General features: G+C 42.6%; 1 protein-coding gene and 1 long non-coding RNA gene across 2 annotated transcripts in view; one reads left to right on the top strand and one right to left on the bottom strand.

Moving 5' to 3' along the window:
- Positions 1 to 5015, bottom strand: part of col1a2 (collagen, type I, alpha 2) — a 23701-nt gene extending 18686 nt beyond the window's left edge. The window contains exons 1-4 of the mRNA XM_090209191.1: positions 4886 to 5015; positions 3362 to 3363; positions 1098 to 1133; positions 462 to 545 (exon numbers count right to left, since the gene is read on the bottom strand). Of these exons, the coding sequence (XP_090065317.1) occupies positions 462 to 545; positions 1098 to 1133; positions 3362 to 3363; positions 4886 to 4955 (192 nt within the window). The 5' untranslated portion in view covers positions 4956 to 5015. The remainder of the gene's footprint in view (positions 1 to 461; positions 546 to 1097; positions 1134 to 3361; positions 3364 to 4885) is intronic.
- LOC149975626 (uncharacterized) overlaps positions 2543 to 21412 on the top strand; it is a 25568-nt gene continuing 6698 nt past the window's right edge. Inside the window, exon 1 of the long non-coding RNA XR_016488600.1 lies at positions 2543 to 2689. This is a non-coding gene — a long non-coding RNA (uncharacterized LOC149975626). The remainder of the gene's footprint in view (positions 2690 to 21412) is intronic.

The following is a 21412-nucleotide window of genomic DNA, read 5'->3' on the forward strand; positions in this document are numbered from 1 at the left end:
TAAAAGGTCATTGGAACCTCCAATCACTTTGTGTGTGTAAGCCATGTTTATGATTTACAGTGTCAGGGGGTCATCATGGAGTCAAAGGTTCATAGGTCAACAGGGTATAAAGTCATAAGGGTATATGAGGTCATGGGGTCAATACCACCCAATTGAACTCATCCCTAGAGAGTACTAGGTAAGTATTCAAGGGACACTCTGAACACTTTTACCATGGCTGATTTGAAAGAGGAACCAAGTGCCATGCCCCGGTAACAAACCTAAACAGAGGAGTTCTACTGGTCACGTTTAGAGTTACAAATGTCCTCCATTTTCGGGGGAAAAAAATTGCCAGCCAGTGAAAACATTTGTTACAGAACTGTCAGACATTTCATGTGTGACTAAAACATTTCATGTGTGACTAAAACATGCTTGTTTTTAGAGTGAGAAAATGAGGGACATAATAATATAGCTGAACTTACTCCTCCAAGTCCAGGGGGACCAGGGGGCCCGGCAACGCCGGGGAGTCCATCTTTACCATCTCTTCCATTACGGCCTTGGGGACCCTGAGAGAGAGAGATAGAAACAACTTATTATTTAAAAAAATGTTTCAGCTAAAATACTTTACATTCTATACATATTCATGCTGTAATTCTGCTGGAAATGTCCCTCATCCTCTGCTGTTTTTTATGATGACTTTCTATTTTTGTTTTCTGTTGTGATGTTGCCCAGTCCTGCAACATGCTGGAAGTGCTGTATTGTACACTATAGAAAAATGGGAAAACATTCTCCATTATTAGATAAGCTAAATTATTACAAAATGACTACAATTTACAAAATGATGTATAATTGATTTATAGCCATTTTAAAATCATATGTTATTGCTTATATGTTTATAATATATCTGGGTAAAAATACAGCCAATAATAATAATAATTGTCAACATCGAGGATGTAGGCCTCTGTGCCATGTGATCAAGGGGTGTGGCCACAACGGGGTCAAAGTATATGTCATGTGGCCCTCTCAGAAATGTACATTTAAAAAAGCATAGTAACTTGCAGACACCTAACATACAACATCTAAACACCAAAGGGGACAGCTGGGTTCTCTTTGCTTACCCTGTCACCTCGAGGTCCTTTCTCTCCCGTTGGGCCCTGTGGTGGGAAAATATCTTAATCAGACAAACATACAAGACAAACCACTCAAATAAAAATTTTAAAAGGATACCAGTACTTCTAGCAAAGCTGGTCAGACCCTCATCTCAAATAGATTGCATCAATGTTAAAGGAAAAATCCACTCAAACTATCTATTGGTATTTTTTTCATTAATCCAATGTTGATCATTATGATGATGTGGCCAGTGACACTTTGCTTTTTGAAAGCCCAATATCTTGAAAACTTGACTGCTGACATGTAAAACATTTTGGGACCGTATCAACAGTGGATTAATGAAACAAATATATATTTATGTATTTTTGGAGTGGATTTTTCCTTTAATTGATTTCAAGCGTTAGAAGATAGCAGTCTATGTGTCATAATGTGTACATAAACAAACTTGACCTTACAGTTTGATGACAAGCATGTCAACACATGCTTGTCCTCTCACTTGACCTTTGAGTAATCCTGAGCCTCAAAGTTTAGATATGCCACACTTTTCTATACTAATAAATGACACATAAGAACATGTTCTCACCTTGAGTCCCCCCTAAATAGAAAATATGATAAATAAATGTAAGATTTATTTATTGAGTCTTTCCTACATTTCTTATGTCATTCAAAGTGTAAGCTATATCAACCGTACCTCACTTTTCTCGTCTCTCTTTTTTTCCAACAAAGCATATTAGTTGCCAGTGTCATAACACAGTATTGCATGCATTAGTGTATATTATAAGTCACATGCTTGTGCAGATAACTATATCAAACAGATAACAGCACATAAAGATATAATATCATATTAAGCACTATTGCAGAGAGATGTTTAAAGGTGCACTATGGAGCTGGGTCAGTGATCGAATGCCAAATCCAGATTGATGTTGCATGGCAGTAGGCTATGCAGGTGTATAGGCCAATCAATCAATCATAATCAATTCACATAGAAACACTGCCCCGTTTAAGCCTCAGAATGAAAATATAGAGCTCAGAAACAATATCCAGGTGAGCAATTTGTAGCAATCTCAACTATAACAGACCATTTTAAACAAGCAATACTTCCTTTATACTGTAAAAACAAATCTGATATAATACAGACCAAATCCAGGGCCCGTGTTAAAAAAAGCTTCTCATAGTAGGAGTGCTTATCTAGGATCAGGTCTTACCTTTCACGTAATTGTATTAATTATTATCTAAAGTGCTAAACTGATTCTAGATCAGCACTTCTCAGAGACTTACTGAATATGGGCCTGGAATGTATCTGCCATTTTTAGCTTTCAAACTTCTTCCTGATCCTATTAAAAGGCCCGTTGTGCCCAGCGGCCCCATGGGTAAACCAGCACCAGCACTGGCAGTTTTAACTGTCACTGACACCACCCCTGACCAATAGGAGCCTCACCTATTCATTGGCAGCAAATGAAGAAAAAATAACCCTCTTCAGAGGCAGCCTAGAATCAAAGTGAAATACTCTGCTATAGTTGAGATCGCTCATATTGTCGACAGAGGCCACTTTCACCGAGTATTAGCTGGAATTTGGAACCAACAGAGAAGATGCAAAAAGGTAAAATCTCTTCTAAAAGCTGTTTTGATAGATAATATCATGCACATGTACTAACCGCTGTGATGTATCAACGAGGAGGAGGAGGAGGAGGAGGGGAAAGGACATACTCAGTTAGAACATGATAACAAACATAGTAAAATAGTTTCTGGAGCAATCTAAATTCTCTCTTCTTTTGACGCATTTGTCTAATGCAAAATGCCTTATTCTCCTTTGTAGATAGCAAAATAACTGTTGTTATTTGTTTCCAGAATATACACAAAGATTAGAAAGATAAGCTTCTAAACGGCAATCTGACAAAAACAACCAGAACCATATAAAAGGTGAAAGGTATCAAAGCTGTCCACAGAAATGCGGCCAAGCTTCTACAATATTCAATCGAGTTTTGTCAACAACATTGGGTCATTTATAGGCCTGAAGTAGTTAGTAAAATTCAACAGCATCCATCTTTAGGGAAAATAAAAATATTCAAATAGGACTGAATTATATTTAATGCATTGTTGACAACTTCTCACTGACTGGAAATGTCAGTGTCATTTAGACACTTGCCAGCCAGTGAGAAGTGTTTACAAGCTTCAAAGGCCTGTGTATCCACATCCCCTAAGGAAATCAACTTGTGATGGAGAGAAGACCAGAAGTAAACCTTGTGTAATTAGGTACTGTATATGAATGTACTGCTTGCTATAAATTAAGTGATCAGCATTCACTATAGTATACCTAAGTAAATGATATCCTATCGTATGCTATCCTATGCTTTTGTATTGCATCATTGCCTATTATCTCCTCTGTATAGCAGGGCTGCCCAACCATCTTCCTGGAGATATACCGTCCTGTGGGTTCAGTCCAACACTTCCTGGAGATCTACCGTTCTGTGGGTTTTCAGTACAACCCTAATTTAACACATTCTACTAATTAGGTGCTCAACAAGACCTTAACTAGCTGAATCAGAGATGCTAAATTAGGGTTGGACTGAAAACCCACAGGACAGTAGATCTCCAGGAAGAGGGTTGGACTGAAAACCTACAGGATAGTAGATCTCAAGGAAGATGATTGGACTGAAAACCTACAGGACAGTAGATCTCAAGGAAGATGATTGGACTGAAAACCTACAGGGCAGTAGATCTCCAGGAAGAGGGTTGGGCAGCCCTGATGTATAGCAACTTGATTTTGAGGAGTCTAAATTACTACATTTTGGTCTAAATTACATTGTCAATGGTTCTGAAGAACTATCATCTTATGTTGCTTGTTATGACCTAGGCGTTTCCTGTTTAGGCCTCAGTGGTGTCCTCATTATGATGCAACCAGTTCCTCTACATTTGGTCCTGCTCTGCTGATGGATTGGCATCGCACCTCCTCTAAAATACTGCGTTGTAATGTCCTTACGTGGCCACTAGATAACGCAGTTGGACACTTAAAAGAATATCATCACGGGAAAAAATGTTTTAACTTATATTACTTGTATATACAACGGAAATGTAATTTGTTTTACTTGAAAATAATGCTCTTAATTCTTATAATACTAATATTAACTATATTTAAATGAAATAGCTCTAAACCTCTCTACACCAGGCCATCTCTTTCACAAGGCCTAGCAAATAGGTCATAGCTTGCACTAAGTTACTCAAGAATATGTCAAAATAATTTTGGGATCGAAAATCTATACTTTTGTAAAGATCTATATGTATTTCTATAGAAAATATATCTAGGAGGGTTGATGCCAAAGGGGATACTGTTAAATTGACCACCAGGGGGCGACGTTTCAATTCCCTATAATACAAGTTCATTCCCTGGACTCTGAACAGTATGTACAACGCCCCAAACTTTTCATCCTAGGAGTTTAAACATACATTCCAATTGTAGTCTAGATGTTCGCAGTTCCATTGTTCTAAAATATATTCAAAGACACTACATTAACAACTTTAAACGATTCTTTCAAGCCTGTTATAACGTTCTCATCAGTGCGTTTCTCTGACTAATCAATTGTATCCACGGAAAAATAATGAAGAATCCACCGAAATGACCAGGATCCGTTCGGTTTTATACAGCCAGAGGGAAACCCTCAAAATAACTTTTAGTGGTCCTCTGGTTATTTCCAAGTAAATTCCATATAAAAGCCAAGCATAAGCGCTGTAAGGTCCTCCTGAACTCTTAAAACAGGACAAAAATCCTCGGTAAAAGACAAAAACAAATCAAACTTACATTGGCATGATGCTAGAAATGAAGTTACTGCAAGCAGCAACAGAATCCGGTTATCCACAAAGCTGAGCATGTCTAAGCAGACATGCAGACTCCTTGTGCTGCAGTGCCCTGTTTAACTACTTCAAGCAGGCATACAGTTGTGGTGACTAGAGTAACTCCAAGCTTGGAAACCTGCTGCCGTGATGCTAGAATAATACAGACCAATCAGTCCTATTTATATGGCAGGAGGTTCCTTTGTCTGCGTGTCAACAGTCAGCCCTCGGACCAATAGGAGAAGTGAAATCCTATACGACTCCCATCCCATCCCATCCCCAATAAGTCATGTGGTCCTACATCTCCAGCCTTCTCCCAGAAACGTTGGCAATGCTTCGTCGATGATGACGAGTGCATCGTTTTAATTAGATCCATTCTTGAGGACGTGGACAATGTAGACGTTTAAAAAGGAGTAAGACCTGCATTTTTTTCTCAGACTTTTTGTAAGGTGGTTCATGACACTGGACGTGTAGCCGAGAAAGAAGGGGTAGTTCAGTACGCCGGAGCTTGGTGAGGGCACGTTGGCCATCCGACTGTCATCTTGTGCTTTGCCCGGGTCGGGTCTGACGCGTAGGCCAAATCTGTCCAGTGCGGTGCGCGCAGGAATGCGCCCTGCATCTATGTCGGTCGGATTTAAATAAGAAAATGCCATACAGGGAGAGGACGCAGGAGATTTTTCTGGTTGTAAAAATCAGCAATTTTTTTCATGGACTACTTGTACTCCAAGTTTGACTTTTTAAGCGTGGATTTAGCCTATATTTACCCCCCCAAGTTTACGCATTATAACTATTTACTGTTTTGCACAATCATTTCACTGATTTCACACACAGGCCTCTCCCTGCCTAACGACATTGTAAAGCTTCTAACATTTCTAAGTGAGTCCTAATTAATATAAAGAAAGAATTTTTCATTCATCGAGACAAACATTTTATATATTTATCTGAATGAATAAAAGCACAGGTTTAATGACAGATCATCCCCCAAGCAACATACAGTGTAAGATATGGGCGTTTTGATATAAATTATAGCACAGCTGTAGGCTACATTAATTGATGGTGATGGGGGATCCGGTGTTCAAAGGGAACTATTTTCTGGAAAAGCCTGTGCATTGTCATGGAATGGAGGTATTCTACCGCCTGGACTGATCATACAAAAGACAGGTGAGAGATATCTGATTTCAGATTCTCTCTCTCCCTCCCTCCCCAATCAGCTCTTACCTGGCCACATGACCAGACATGTTGGCAGTCACACTACTACCGCACTAATGCTTCCCTAATGCTATCTCTACCTCTCACAGTCACACTACTACCACACTAATGCTTCCCTAATGCTATCTCTACCTCTCACAGTCACACTACTACCACACTAATGCTTCCCTAATGCTATCTATACCACTCACAGTCACACTACTACCACACTAATGCTTCCCTAATGCTATCTCTAACTCTCACAGTCACACTACTACCACACTAATGCTTCCCTAATGCTATCTCTACCTCTCACAGTCACACAGACCCTTTTTATTTGGACTGCACATTAAAGAGTTTGATATGATCACACATTCAAAAGTAAATGTAATGTTTACTACAACAGCCGATTAGAAAATGATATCTTTACCACACCAAAGTGTAAATATAATTGATGGAGGCTGTTGTAAAGTAAAATGGACTTACTGATCAGAAATATAAACACAACATGCAACAATTTCAGTTCATATAAGGAAATCTGTTAATTTAAATAAATTCATTAGGCCCTAATCTATGGATTTCACATAACTGGGCAGAGGCGCAGCCATGGGTGGGCGCAGCCAATCAGAACAGGTTTTTCCCCACCAAAGGGCTTTATTACAGACAGAAATACTCCTCAGTTGTCTGGGTGGCTGGTCTCAGACGATCCCGCAGGTGAAGAAGCCGGATGTGGAGGTCCTGGGTTGGTGTCGTTACACTTGGTCTGTAGTTGAGAGGCCAGTTGGACGTACTGCCAAATTCTAGACAAATTAACATTAAATTATATGTCAACAGCTCTGATGGACATTCCTGCAGTAAGCATACCAATTGCATGCTCCCTCAACATTTTATAGTGACCTTTTATTGTCCCCCAGCACAAGGTGCACCTGTGTAATGACCATGCTGTTTAATCAGCTTCTTGATATGCCATAACTGTCAGGTGGATGGATTATCTTGGCAAATAAGAAATGCTCACTAACAGGGATGTAAACAAATGTGTGCACAACATTTTAGACATTTCTGGGATATTTTATTTGAACTCATCTAACATGGGACCAACACTTTACATGAGTTTATATTTTTGTTCAGTATAGTTTAGAAAGAGTATTCTGACATCAGACAACCCAAGGACACACATTGTATGTAATACAACTTTCTACATCCCCTTAGGGAAATGAGGACCTACTTCAACAGAGAGGAAAATCATTACTGCAATATCTATGCAGACTCTCAGATCAGAAATACCCCCATATGTTTTAACTTGAAGTAACTAATTACAATCCTAATAATAATAACAACTTGGTGGGTGTTTATATTTGTCCTATTTCACAATAGTGTATTAATATTCAACCTTTCAGTTACTGGCCTGATGCTCTATGCGCTAGGCTATCTGCCGCCCGATGATTGACAATTCTACGTTTCTGCCCATATCCTGGCTGTCTCTTGATGACATTCATGGCCTTTCTCCACCCTGACAATATTTGCTGGTTTATTCATTGTGTTCATGCATTCATTCAATCAGAAGTCAAATGAGAAGACAATATAATTTCCATCAGGAAATCCCCTCAGTGCTGTCCCTGATAAACCCAGGCAGTGCTAACAATAAAGACAATGATCATAATGACAGAAACAGTCTTTTTTTTTGTTGAATTTTACCCCTTTTTCTCCCCAATTTAATGGTATCCAATTGTTGTAGTAGCTACTATCTTGTCTCATTGCTACAACTCCCATACGGGCTCGGGAGAGACAAAGGTGTCAAGGTGTCATGAATGTCATGCGTCCTCCAATACACAAGTGCACATCCAACCCGGAAGCCAGCCAACCCGGAAGCCAGCCGCACCAATGTGTCGGAGGCTACACTGTGCACCTGGCAACCTTGGCTAGCGCACACTGCACCCGGCCCGCCACAGGAGTCGCTGGTGCACGATGAGACAAGGAGATCCCTACAGACCAAGCCCTCCCTAACCCGGACGACGCTAGGCCAATTGTGCGTCGCCCCAGAGCCTGGGCGCGAACCCAGGGACTCTGATGGCACAGCTGGCGCTGCAGTACAGCGCACTTAACCACTGCGCCACCCGGGAGGCCGACACTAACAGTCTTAATCCAGTGAAAATTAACTGGAGGGAGACCGTATGAGTGTTGGGTCCCTAAACCAGCCACCTAGTCTGCCTCAAAATGGCCGATTCTTCTTTTCTCATGGTCTTCCTCCGCTGGCCTCCCCTCTCCTCCCTGAGCAGTGCTGGACAAAAATGTGTCATCGCTGAAATTTCCAGACATCCCAAACTCGACTCTCTCGCCTAAGTGAAAGGAGGGGGAGATCAGAGAGGTGAGGGGTGAGTGGTACTGGGATGAAATGTGTTTTAAAGATGGCTGTAACTCACTGTTACAGCTGAACATGGCTCATGTTCTCTGACTGAGACCAGACTACTGAACTACTTTGAGACCAGACAACATTTATGAATATGAAACAGATCTAGTCTTAAAAACATTACTCTTCATTAGAGTAATATTTAGAACAATAGTTATTTTGGGATCTATGCAGTGTGTCTATGTTTGACCTATCATAACATCAAGCATCAACAACTAGTAGTTAAATGAAGAAATGCTGATACAGGCCGACATCAAGTCACCATGTATGTAGGAGGTACAGTAATGCACCTCCAACAGCTGGCACTACCCCCTATATAATACCAATAGTGAGTCAGTGTCTAGATAGTTGTTTAGACTAAATGTGCAGAAGTCTTCCTCAGAGCTCTAATGGATCAGACCTTTGTTTAAATACTATTTTAAATTATTTCAAATACTTCATCTGGGCTTGATAGTGCTTTTCAGGCTTAATGGAGCAATAGAATAGTCCCCAAACTGCAAACCTGGCCCATTTGGCACATCCAGGCAGCCAAAGCAAAGTTGTCCACACACCGATGGAAATTGAATGCCCACAGCATGAATGGAGATGTTGCCCTTTCATTTGATTGGGTTCATAACTCCAGTCCTTGAGGGCTAGTCAGCCCTGCTGATGTTCATCACTCTTTAGTACTTCATTGATCCCTTTAATATTATTGATTAGCTAAAGGGTTCCAGTCTAAACTCCACATTCTCTCCTATATGGAAGTCCTTCCCAGGACAACAAGGAGAATTCCCTCATTTTATTCTTCTTGCAGTTGGCCATTTTGCTGAAACCTTTTTTTCTTCCATTCAACTGTTGCATCCAGCCCAGATGATGGTCAGGCTAGCTACATACAGTGCCTTGCGAAAGTATTCGGCCCCCTTGAACTTTGCGACCTTTTGCCACATTTCAGGCTTCAAACATAAAGATATAAAACTGTATTTTTTTGTGAAGAATCAACAACAAGTGGGACACAATCATGAAGTGGAATGCCATTTATTGGATATTTCAAACTTTTTTAACAAATCAAAAACTGAAAAATTGGGCGTGCAAAATTAGCCCCCTTAAGTTAATACTTTGTAGAACCACCTTTTGCTGCGATTACAGCTGTAAGTCGCTTGGGGTATGTCTCTATCAGTTTTGCACATCGAGAGACTGAAATGTTTTCCCATTCCTCCTTGCAAAACAGCTCGAGCTCAGTGAGGTTGGATGGAGAGCATTTGTGAACAGCAGTTTTCAGTTCTTTCCACAGATTCTCGATTGGATTCAGGTCTGGACTTTGACTTGGCCATTCTAACACCTGGATATGTTTATTTTTGAACCATTCCATTGTAGATTTTGCTTTATGTTTTGGATCATTGTCTTGTTGGAAGACAAATCTCCGTCCCAGTCTCAGGTCTTTTGCAGACTCCATCAGGTTTTCTTCCAGAATGGTCCTGTATTTGGCTCCATCCATCTTCCCATCAATTTTAACCATCTTCCCTGTCCCTGCTGAAGAAAAGCAGGCCCAAACCATGATGCTGCCACCACCATGTTTGACAGTGGGCATGGTGTGTTCAGGGTGATGAGCTGTGTTGCTTTTACGCCAAACATAACGTTTTGCATTGTTGCCAAAAAGTTCAATTTTGGTTTCATCTGACCAGAGCACCTTCTTCCACATGTTTGGTGTGTCTCCCAGATGGCTTGTGGCAAACTTTAAACAACACTTTTTATGGATATCTTTAAGAAATGGCTTTCTTCTTGCCACTCTTCCATAAAGGCCAGATTTGTGCAATATACGACTGATTGTTGTCCTATGGACAGAGTCTCCCACCTCAGCTGTAGATCTCTGCAGTTCATCTAGAGTGATCATGGGCCTCTTGGCTGCATCTCTGATCAGTCTTCTCCTTGTATGAGCTGAAAGTTTAGAGGGATGGCCAGGTCTTGGTAGATTTGCAGTGGTCTGATACTCCTTCCATTTCAATATTATCGCTTGCACAGTGCTCCTTGGGATGTTTAAAGCTTGGGAAATATTTTTGTATCCAAATCCGGCTTTAAACTTCTTCACAACAGTATCTCGGACCTGCCTGGTGTGTTCCTTGTTCTTCATGATGCTCTCTGCGCTTTTAACGGACCTCTGAGACTATCACAGTGCAGGTGCATTTATACGGAGACTTGATTACACACAGGTGGATTGTATTTATCATCATTAGTCATTTAGGTCAACATTGGATCATTCAGAGATCCTCACTGAACTTCTGGAGAGAGTTTGCTGCACTGAAAGTAAAGGGGCTGAATAATTTTGCACGCCCAATTTTTCAGTTTTTGATTTGTTAAAAAAGTTTGAAATATCCAATAAATGTCGTTCCACTTCATGATTGTGTCCCACTTGTTGTTGATTCTTCACAAAAAAATACAGTTTTATATCTTTATGTTTGAATCCTGAAATGTGGCAAAAGGTCGCAAAGTTCAAGGGGGCCGAATACTTTCGCAAGGCACTGTAGCACTGCCTGTAGTCAGATTCCAGATGTTGTGTTCCTTTTTCCATTTCGGCATGTCTCCTTTAATATCCACACTCTCTTATATGATAAACCCAGTTATTGCTAACAAAATACTGTAGGAAAGATGCGGATAAACATTATGATACTAGTGTTGGGTCCGTAATTTAGCCACTGATGTAGCCTAGTATGCCTCAAAATGGCAGATTCTCTGATCTTCTTTTTCCATGGTCCTCCTCCACTGGCCTCCCCTCTCCTACCTTAGCAGTGCCGGAAAAAATTAGTCATCGCTAGAATATCCAGACAACCCAAACTCAACTTTCTCTGTCCCTGAGTGAAAGGAGGGGGGAGATCAGAGAGGTGAGGGGTGAGTGGTACTGGGATGAAATGTGTTTTAAAGATGGCTGCACGCCCAACTCACTGTTACAGCTGAACATGGCTCATGTTCTCTGACTGAGACACTGGAAGTCTTGAACTACTTTGAGACCCGACTGCATTCATGAATATGAAATGAAAGATGCTCCCTGCTTGCAAGACTCCAGTATCTTTTCATTATGACAGACAAAACAATGATGGCTCAAACTCTACTACAGTTGACAACAAACACAGGTCTAGTCTTAAAAACATTACTCTTCGTTAGAGTCATATTTAGAACAAGAGTTCTTTAGAGATCTACAGATCTGCTGTCTTTCATTTGACAAGTTTATGCAGCAGGAAAATAATTCTGCAGTAACAGGACATGTGAGTTGTAATGTGGATTATATTTAATAAACACATTGTAGGGGTTGATACATGTTTCTTTGGGGCAAAATAACTGACATTTTAAAGTAGAAATTACAAACTGTAGAAGCTTTTTTAAACTGCTACAAGTTTGCATGTCCTGCGGTGCAGGAAGATTCTCTATGACAACAGAGTGATCAGATTAAGACATTACATCTGTGTGTGTGTCTATGTTTGACTTATCTAAACATCAAGCACCAAAAACCAACAGTTAAATCAAGAAATGCACATATAGGCCTAAATCAAGTCAAGTCACCATGTACACTGAACAAAAATATAAACGCAATATGCAACAATTTCAAATGTTTTTCTGAGTTATAGTTCATATAAGGAAATCAGCCAATTGAAATATGTAAATTCATTAGGCGCTAATCTAAGGATTTCACATGACTGCGAATACAGATATGCATCTTTTGGTCCCAGATACCTTTTTGAAAGGTGGATCAGGAGTGTGGATCAGAAAACCAGTCAGAGGTCTCCTGAGTGATGCAGCGTCACTACAGATCTGGGTTCGATCCCAGGCTGTGTTGTAGCCGGCCACGACCAGGAGACACATGAGGCGACAAACAATTGGCCCAGCGTCGTCCGGGTTAGGGGAGGGTTTGGCCCAGCGTCGTCCGGGTTAGGGGAGGGTTTGGCCCAGCGTCGTCCGGGTTAGGGGAGGGTTTGGCTCTGGGATGCCCTTGCCCTTGTTTAGGGACGATTTTGGTCGCCGGTTGTATGGTGTTTCCTCCAACACATTGGTGCGTCAGGCTTCCTTCAGTATCTGGTGTGACCACCTCATGCAGCACGACATCTCCTTCGCATAGAGTTGATCAGGCTGTTGATTGTGGCCTGTGGCATGTTGTCCCACTCCTCTTCAATGGCTGTACGAAGTTGCTGGCTATTGGAGGGAACGGGAACACGCTGTCGTACACGTCGATCCAGAGCATCCCAAACATGCTCAATGAGTGACATGTCTGGTGAGTATGAAGGCCATGGAAGAAATGGGACATTTTCAGCTTCCAGGAATTGTGTACAGATCCTTGCGACATGGGGCCGTGCATTATCATGTTGAAACATGAAGTGATTTTGGCAGATGAATGGCACGACAATGGTTATCAGGATCTCATCACTGTATCTCTGTGCATTCCATCGATAAAATGCATTTGTGTCCATTGCCTGTAGCTTATGCCTGCCCATACCATAACCCCACCGCCACCATGGGGCACTCTGTTTTATCACGTTTCAGAAGAAGACCCAGATGCAGACGGTGTCGAAGCAACAGAAGTTTATTACTAGAACAGGTGGCAGGCAAAATGACATGTCAAGGGCAGGCAGAGGTCAGAAATCCAGATCAGAATCCATAAGGTATAGAATGGCAGGCAGGCTCAGGGTCAGGACAGGCAGAGGTCAGTAATCCAGATCAGAATCCATAAGGTACAGAACGGCAGGCAGGCTCAGGGTCAGGACAGGCAGAGGTCAGTAATCCAGATCAGAATCCATAAGGTACAGAACGGCAGGCAGGCTCAGGGTCAGGACAGGCAGAGGTCAGTAATCCAGATCAGAATCCATAAAGTATAGAACGGCAGGCAGGCTCAGGGTCAGGACAGGCAGAGGTCAGTAATCCAGATCAGAATCCATAAGGTACAGAACGGCAGGCAGGCTCAGGGTCAGGACAGGCAGAGGTCAGTAATCCAGATCAGAATCCATAAAGTATAGAACGGCAGGCAGGCTCAGGGTCAGGGCAGGCAGAGGTCAGTAATCCAGAGTGGTGTGACAAGCTACAGAACGGTTCCCTGAGCTTCACTGAGACGGTTTCTGACAGTTTTTGCAGAAATTCTATGGTTGTTCAAACCCACAGTTTCAACAGCTGTCCGGTTGCCTGGTCTTAGACCATCCCGCAGGTGAAGCCGGATGTGGAGGTCCTGGGCTGGCATGGTTACACGTGGGCTGCAGTTGTGAGGCCGGTTGGACGTACTGCCAAATTCTCCAAAACGTTGCTTATGGTAGAGAAATTAAATTCAACATTAAATTCCTGGCAACAGCTCTGGTGGATATTCCTGCAGTCAGCATGCCAACGCCAATTGCACACTCCCTCAAAACTTGAGACATCTATGGCATTGTGTTGTGTGACAAAACTGCACATTTTAGTGTGGCCTTTTATTGTCCCCAGCACAAGGTGAACCTGTGTAATGATCATGCTGTTTAATCAGCTTTTTGATATGCCACATCTGTCAGGTGGATGGATTATCTTTGCAAAGGAGAAATACTCACTAGCAGGGATGTAAACAAATTTGTGCACAAAATGTGAGAAATAAGCTTTTTGTGCGTATGGAACATTTCTGGGATCTTTAATTTCAGCTCATGAAACATGGGACCAACACTTTACATGTTGCGTTTATATTTTGGTTCAGTATATGTATGTGGTACAGTAATGTACCTTCAACATTGACTTTCACACTGGCACTACACCCTATATAATACCAATAGTGAGTCAGTGTCTAGATAGTTGTTCCTCAAAGTTTTCCTCAAAGCATTAGTGGATCAGACTTAATAGAAATAATTACAAAAACATTACCTGGGCTTTGCTTTGCTTGCCTGGCTTAATAGAAGCTTTCAAATAGTACTTAAATCCAGGTCTCTACACCCTGAGAACAGAAGGTGATATCTAGAACCTAAAAGGGTTCTTATGCTGACTCAATAAGAGAACAGTTCGAACAACCTGTTTTTGGTTCCAGGTAGAACCCTTTTGGGTTACATGTAGAGCCATTTCTACAGATGGTTGTGCATGGAACCCAAAAGGGTTCTGCCTGGAACTAAAAAGGGTTCTCCTGTGGGGACAGCGAGATAACCATTTTGGAAGCCTTTTTTGGAACAGCGTAGTGGATAGTGCTTGTCTTGTCCATCTTAAACCCCTGGAACGTGAGGTTTCTTTAAGAATCAGAGAGTTTATCAGTAGGACCTGTCTCACAGTTGAACATCTCCCCATGGGGATTCCCAACGTTTCCCTTCACACGCTAATGCAACAGTCTTGTCATTAGAATCAAGTCTGGCCAGCCTGTGTTATTAGGCCAGCCTGAGGATTATGTGTTGATTTGTCTGTCATAAGACAACTGAACATCATGGTTTACAATGGGCTCCCTGATGTGTGGTACATGTTGGTCACTCACGGAAGGGAATTAAATGCCTACAGAAAAAAGGGTGATTTTGCCCTTTCATTTGAATGCGTGCGAAAACGCCAGTACCTGAGCCATCCCCTTGTAGCACTTAAAAAAATCACTTAATGTTATTGATTAGCTAAAGAGTTCCAGTCTAAACTTCATATTCTCTCCTAGTGAAAGTCCTTCTCAGGGCAACAAGGAGAGTTCCCTCATTCTTTTCTTCCAGCCGTTGGTCATTTTGCTGAAACCTTTTTCTCCTTCTTTTCCACTGTTGTCTGGAGCCTCTGTCTCTGTGTCAGGTTAGCCAGCATTCTGCGTTCTGATTGGCTAGTGTTGGTCTTTCGTCTCCCTGGCCCCTATCACGGCATCTCATATTTCCCCCAGATCTAGAGGCAGGCACTGAGGATTATAGGCCGGCTGAATCCCTCCATGTCAGTGGTGTTTGTACACCTGCCAGCCAGCCAGTGCCAGATTAATGCAGGGGTCCAACAGAACCCCCCCAAAATAAAAAATAAAATAGATTATATATATCATTTTTGTTTACTGTAACCACCAACCACAGAAGGACTCAGGGGCCCGCTATCAATGAGCGTAGACAGCCTGCTGCTGCCTGCTGCCGCTCTGCTACATGGGTGGAGGAGAGGAGGTAGGGGTCCCATGTGGGTAACTGGGGTGCCCTGCCTTGGTTGGGTAACTGATTCAAGGCCGGCCTTAGCTTTTTGGGGGCCCTAAGCAAGATTTGGTTTGGGGGCCCTGCCACCTCACGGGCAAAACACTTTAGTCGCCCCCCACTTGACGGCAGAAAAAAAATAGATTTCCTGCAATTTTACACATTTTGTGGGCTATGATGTGTTATTCTGGCCCTGCAGCCAGTTGAAACAGGAAATCAACAAGATAAACGGCTTTAGAGATCACTTTCATCAGTTTTAGTGAATGTAACAAATTGTCCTTGAGGTACATTAAACACTTGACTCATAAAAAGGTTTTGGATACATCAATGGATTTCTAGATACAGAGCCTTCAGAAAGTATTCACACCCCTTGACTTTTTCCACATTTTATGTTGCAGCCTGAATTTAAAATGGATAAAATTGAGATTTTACTTCACTGGCCTACACACAATACCCCATAAAGTCAAAGTGGAATTATGTTTTTAAAAATGTTTACAAATGAATTAAAAATGAAAAACTGAAATGTCTGGAGTAAATAAGTATTCAACCCCTTTGTTATGGCAAGTCTAAATAAGTCCACGAGTAAAAATGTGCTTAACAAGTCACATGATAAGTTGTAAGGACTCACTCTGTGTGCAATAATAGTGTTTAACATGATTTTTGAACAACTACCTCATCTCTGTACCTCACACATACAAACCCCACACATACAGTATATGTAAGGTCCCTCTGTCAAGCAGTGAATTTCAAACACAGATTCAAACAGAAAGACAAGGATTTTTTTCCAATACCTCGCAAAGAAGGGCACCTGTTGGTGAATGGGTAAAGATAAAAAAGCAGACATTGAATATCCCTTTGAGCATGGGTATGTTATTAATTACACTTTGGATGGTGTATCAATACACCCAGTCACTACAAAGATACAGGCATCCTTCCTAACTCAGTTGCTGGAGAGGAAGGAAACTGCTCAGGGATTTCACCATGAGGCCAATGATGACTTTAAAACAGTTACAGAAAACTGAGAAAACTGAGGATGGATCAACAACATTGCCGTTACTCCACAATACTCACCTAAATTATAGAGTGAAAACAAGGTCGCTTGTACAGAACAAAAATATGAATCCATAAAACAGTGGTTGAATATTTATTGACTCAACACATTTCAGCTTTTCATTTTTATTAACTCAATATTAGGAAGGTGTCCCGATGCACGTAGACAAAGTTACGTGACTGGCACACCGGTCCAGAGGAGCTCCCTATAGGGGGAGGGGGATGACAGAGACACAGGGCAGAGAGAGAGTCAGTGATTAAAGAGGAGGAGCACACACTCCCATAATGATGGACTTATTTCACTGACTAGAGAGAGAGAGAGAGAGAGAGAGAGAGAGAAACACGGAGAGCGAGAGACACAGAGGGTGAGACAGAGAGACAGAGAGAGAGAGACAGAGAGAGAGAGAGCAAGAGACAGAGAGAGAAAGAGAGAGCGAGAGACATAGACAGAGAGAGAGAGACAGCGAGAACGAGAGACAGAGAGAGAAACAGAGAAGGAGAGAAAGAGACAGAGAAGGAGAGAGAGAGACAGAGAAGGAGAGAGAGCGAGAGAGAGCGAGAGAGAATATAAGACACACACAGCAGCAATTGACAACTACCAGGATGGCTGAGGTTTTTAAATGCCAGGCTATGATATTATCTTGCTCTGCTCTGGACACTGTGGTTACGAACGTTCCATATGAAATATTGAAAGAAAGAATCTGCAAGAAAACGTCAACTGTGAAACTCAGCTTAGCTGTACTGAAGCAGTATTCATTATACTTTCTGCTGTAAACTCCTATTTGTCAGTACTGAGATGCACTCTGGAATTGAGGTTATATTTTTAATGAGCCCCACTACATTAACAGGTACACCCTCCTGTAGATAATGTTGGCAGAAACTACACGTTGTTAGTTGCCTTGGCTCAAGATAGGCCACCAGTCAGTAATAGATGACCAGCTGTACAATGTTCCCCTGAATTCATTTGATATCAGTGCAGTAAAACAGGGTTTTCTGGTGACTTATACTGTAGGAGGTTGCTGGCACATGCATGAGTCTTTAAGCACCAGGCACGCTGCGTCAAAGAATTCAGCGCATTACACCAACAGGCCTAAACGCATATCAGAATGCTGCTGGCATGTTGCTCCTGGCTTTATCTACAGGAAGGAAGGAAGCAGAGGGACAAACATTTACTTTCTGTGCTTCAAATCATACAACTTTGACTGTGGTCTACTCTCACCCCAACTACCATCTATCTCTCACCCCAACCACTATCTATCTCTCACCCCAACCACTATCTATCTCTCACCCCAACTACTATCTATCTCTCACCCCAATCACTATCTATCTCTCACCCCAACCACTATCTATCTCTCACCCCAACTACTATCTATCTCTCACCCCGACCACTATCTCTCTCACCCCAACCACTATCTATCTCTCACCCCAACCACTATCTATCTCTCACCCCAACTACTATCTATCTCTCACCCCAACCACTATCTATCTCTCACCCCAACCACTATCTATCACTCACCCCAACTACTATCTATCTCTCACCCCAACCACACTCTCTCACCCCAACTACTATCTATCTCTCACCCCAACCACAATCTATCTCTCACCCCAACCACTATCTATCTCTCACCCCAACCACACTCTCTCACCCCAACTACTATCTATCTATCACCCCAACCACACTCTCTCTTTCACCCCAACAACTATCTATCTATCACCCCAACCACACTCTCTCACCCCAACTACCATCTATCTCTCACCCCAACCACTCTCTCTCTTTCACCCCAACTACTATCTATCTATCACCCCAACCACACTCACACCCCAACTACTATCTCTCTCACCCCAACCACTATCTATCTCTCACCCCAACTACTATCTATCTCTCACCCCAACCACAATCTATCTCTCACCCCAACCACTATCTATCTCTCACCCCAACCACACTCTCTCACCCCAACTACTATCTATCTATCACCCCAACCACACTCTCTCTTTCACCCCAACAACTATCTATCTATCACCCCAACCACACTCTCTCACCCCAACTACCATCTATCTCTCACCCCAACCACTCTCTCTCTTTCACCCCAACTACTATCTATCTATCACCCCAACCACACTCACACCCCAACTACTATCTCTCTCACCCCAACCACTATCTATCTCTCACCCCAACTACTATCTATCTCTCACCCCAACCACTATCTATCTATCACCCCAACCACACTCTCTCACCCCAACTACCATCTATCTCTCACCCCAACCACTCTCTCTCTTTCACCCCAACTACTATCTATCTATCACCCCAACCACACTCACACCCCAACTACTATCTCTCTCACCCCAACCACTATCTATCTCTCACCCCAACTACTATCTATCTCTCACCCCAACCACTATCTATTTCTCATCCCAACCACTATCTATCTCTCATCCCAACCACTATCTATCTCTCACCCCAACTACTATCTATCTCTCTCACCCCAACCACTATCTCTCTCACCCCAACCACTCTCTATCTCTCACCCCAACCACTATCTATCTCTCACCTCAACTACTATCTATCTCTCACCCCAACCACTATCTATCTCTCTCACCCCAACCACTATCTCTCTTTCACCCCAACCACAATCTATCTCTCACCCCAACTACTATCTATCTCTCACCCCAACCACTATCTATCTCTCACCCCAACTACTATCTATCTCTCACCCCGACCACTATCTCTCTCACCCCAACCACTATCTATCTCACCCCAACCACTCTCTATCTCTCACCCCAACCACTATCTATCTCTCTCACCCCAACCACTATCTCTCTCTCACCCCAACCACTATTTCTCTCTCTCACCCCAACCACTATCTCTCTCTCACCCCAACCACTATCTATCTCTCATCCCAACCACTATCTATCTCTCACCCCAACTACTATCTATCTCTCTCACCCCAACCACTATCTCTCTCACCCCAACCACTCTCTATCTCTCACCCCAACCACTATCTATCTCTCACCTCAACTACTATCTATCTCTCACCCCAACCACGATCTATCTCTCTCACCCCAACCACAATCTATCTCTCACCCCAACCACTATTTCTCTCTCTCACCCCAACCACTATCTCTCTCTCACCCCAACCGCTATCTATCTCTCACCCCAACCACTATCTCTCTCTCACCCCAACCACTCTCTTTCTCTCACCCCAACCACTATCTCTCTCTCACCCCAACCACTATCTCTCTCACCCCAACCACTCTCTTTCTCTCACCCCAACCACTATCTCTCTCTCACCCCAACCACGATCTCTCTCTCACCCCAAACAATCTCTATCTATCACCCCAACTACTATCTATCTCTCACCCCAACCACTATCTATCTCTCAGCCCAACCACACTCTCTCTCACCCAACCACTCTCTCTCTGACCCCAACCACACTCTCTGTCACCCAACCACTCTCTCTCTGACCCCAACCACACTCTCACCCCAACCACACTCTCTCTCACCCAACCACTCTTCCTAAATGTCTAAATCTGTTTAGATTTCTCTTTTCTCTCTTGTGCCTATTTTGAGTGCACCTTAAGTCCTCAGGAATGATCAGTCTTAAGGGATTGAGGGGGGCTCCCAGCAACAACGACATGTGTTGGAACACCTTGGTGGTCCAGTGCAGTGGCTCAGTCATTGCTGGGTTTACATGACAGGGGGATAGGCATAGGCTTGTCTCTCTCTCTCTCTCTCTCTCTCTCTCTCCCTCTCTCTCTCTCTCTCTCTCTCTCTCTCTCTCTCTCTCTCTCTCTCTTCCCCCCTTACCTCTCTGCTGCTTGAGGCTACCACATATGAGGGATGTTCCGATGGAACATATTTCTCACAATTGTTACCAGGAGAGTGAGGGGGTGGGGTTATTGCGGCATTATTACCATAGGATGGGGTGGGGGTGGGCTTGTGAGTATAAAAATGTGTCATACATAAACATGGGGTTGGGGGGTCAAACTGGGAATTTAATGTCCTGTTGGAGATAGATAACAACTGAGGCTCAGACAGCTCAAAACACTGCTGTTTTTCATCCGGAAGTTTTGCATCTTCTATGTTTAAACAAGCTATTTGGGCCTTGCAACTGTCTGAATTGATGCTCATTGCATAGCTTGCTTCTCTGTAAGCCCACAGAGTCAAAGAAATGTGTAAGATACTGCTCAGGGTATCTAAGGGTTATCAAACAATAACAATTCACTAACTATCCCTATTCCCTGTCTGTGAGAGTGGAAGTTTACGTGTCGTGAAAGAGAATCAAAGTTGGGAACCTCCCTAGGTTCTGGCTAAGACATACTTATCTTCCTCTGTGTCCACATGACTCATAGTCTGGTCAGCAAAGGCATAATAAATGTGACAGAAATATCCCAACACAATGTCCCCGGAGTCAGAAGCAACAGGAAAATTGGTGGATAGCTCTGTCCGTGGTTTCAGAGGGAAAACCTGCAACGTACTGTATGATGGGATTTAAGACCAGCGAGAGACTGTCCAGCAAAAAATGATTTATAAAAGTTTAGTGCTCGTGAAGAAATACACAAAGGACGTTTCAGTTCCAGTTCAAAGAGTGTCAATGATTCTACAAAAATGTCCATTCATTCAAATCTACATAATAATTCACTATTCCTGTTGATGCAGGAATATTTTAATGCTGTAGTAAACTGGCTCAAATTAAGATTAAATCAAATCAAAGTTTATTTGTCACGTGCGCTGAATACAACAGATGTAAACCTTACAGTGAAA

Source organism: Oncorhynchus mykiss, chromosome 18, assembly GCF_057628025.1.
Source record: "Oncorhynchus mykiss isolate SJ-2025 chromosome 18, ASM5762802v1, whole genome shotgun sequence".
Taxonomy (NCBI): Eukaryota; Metazoa; Chordata; class Actinopteri; order Salmoniformes; family Salmonidae; genus Oncorhynchus; species Oncorhynchus mykiss.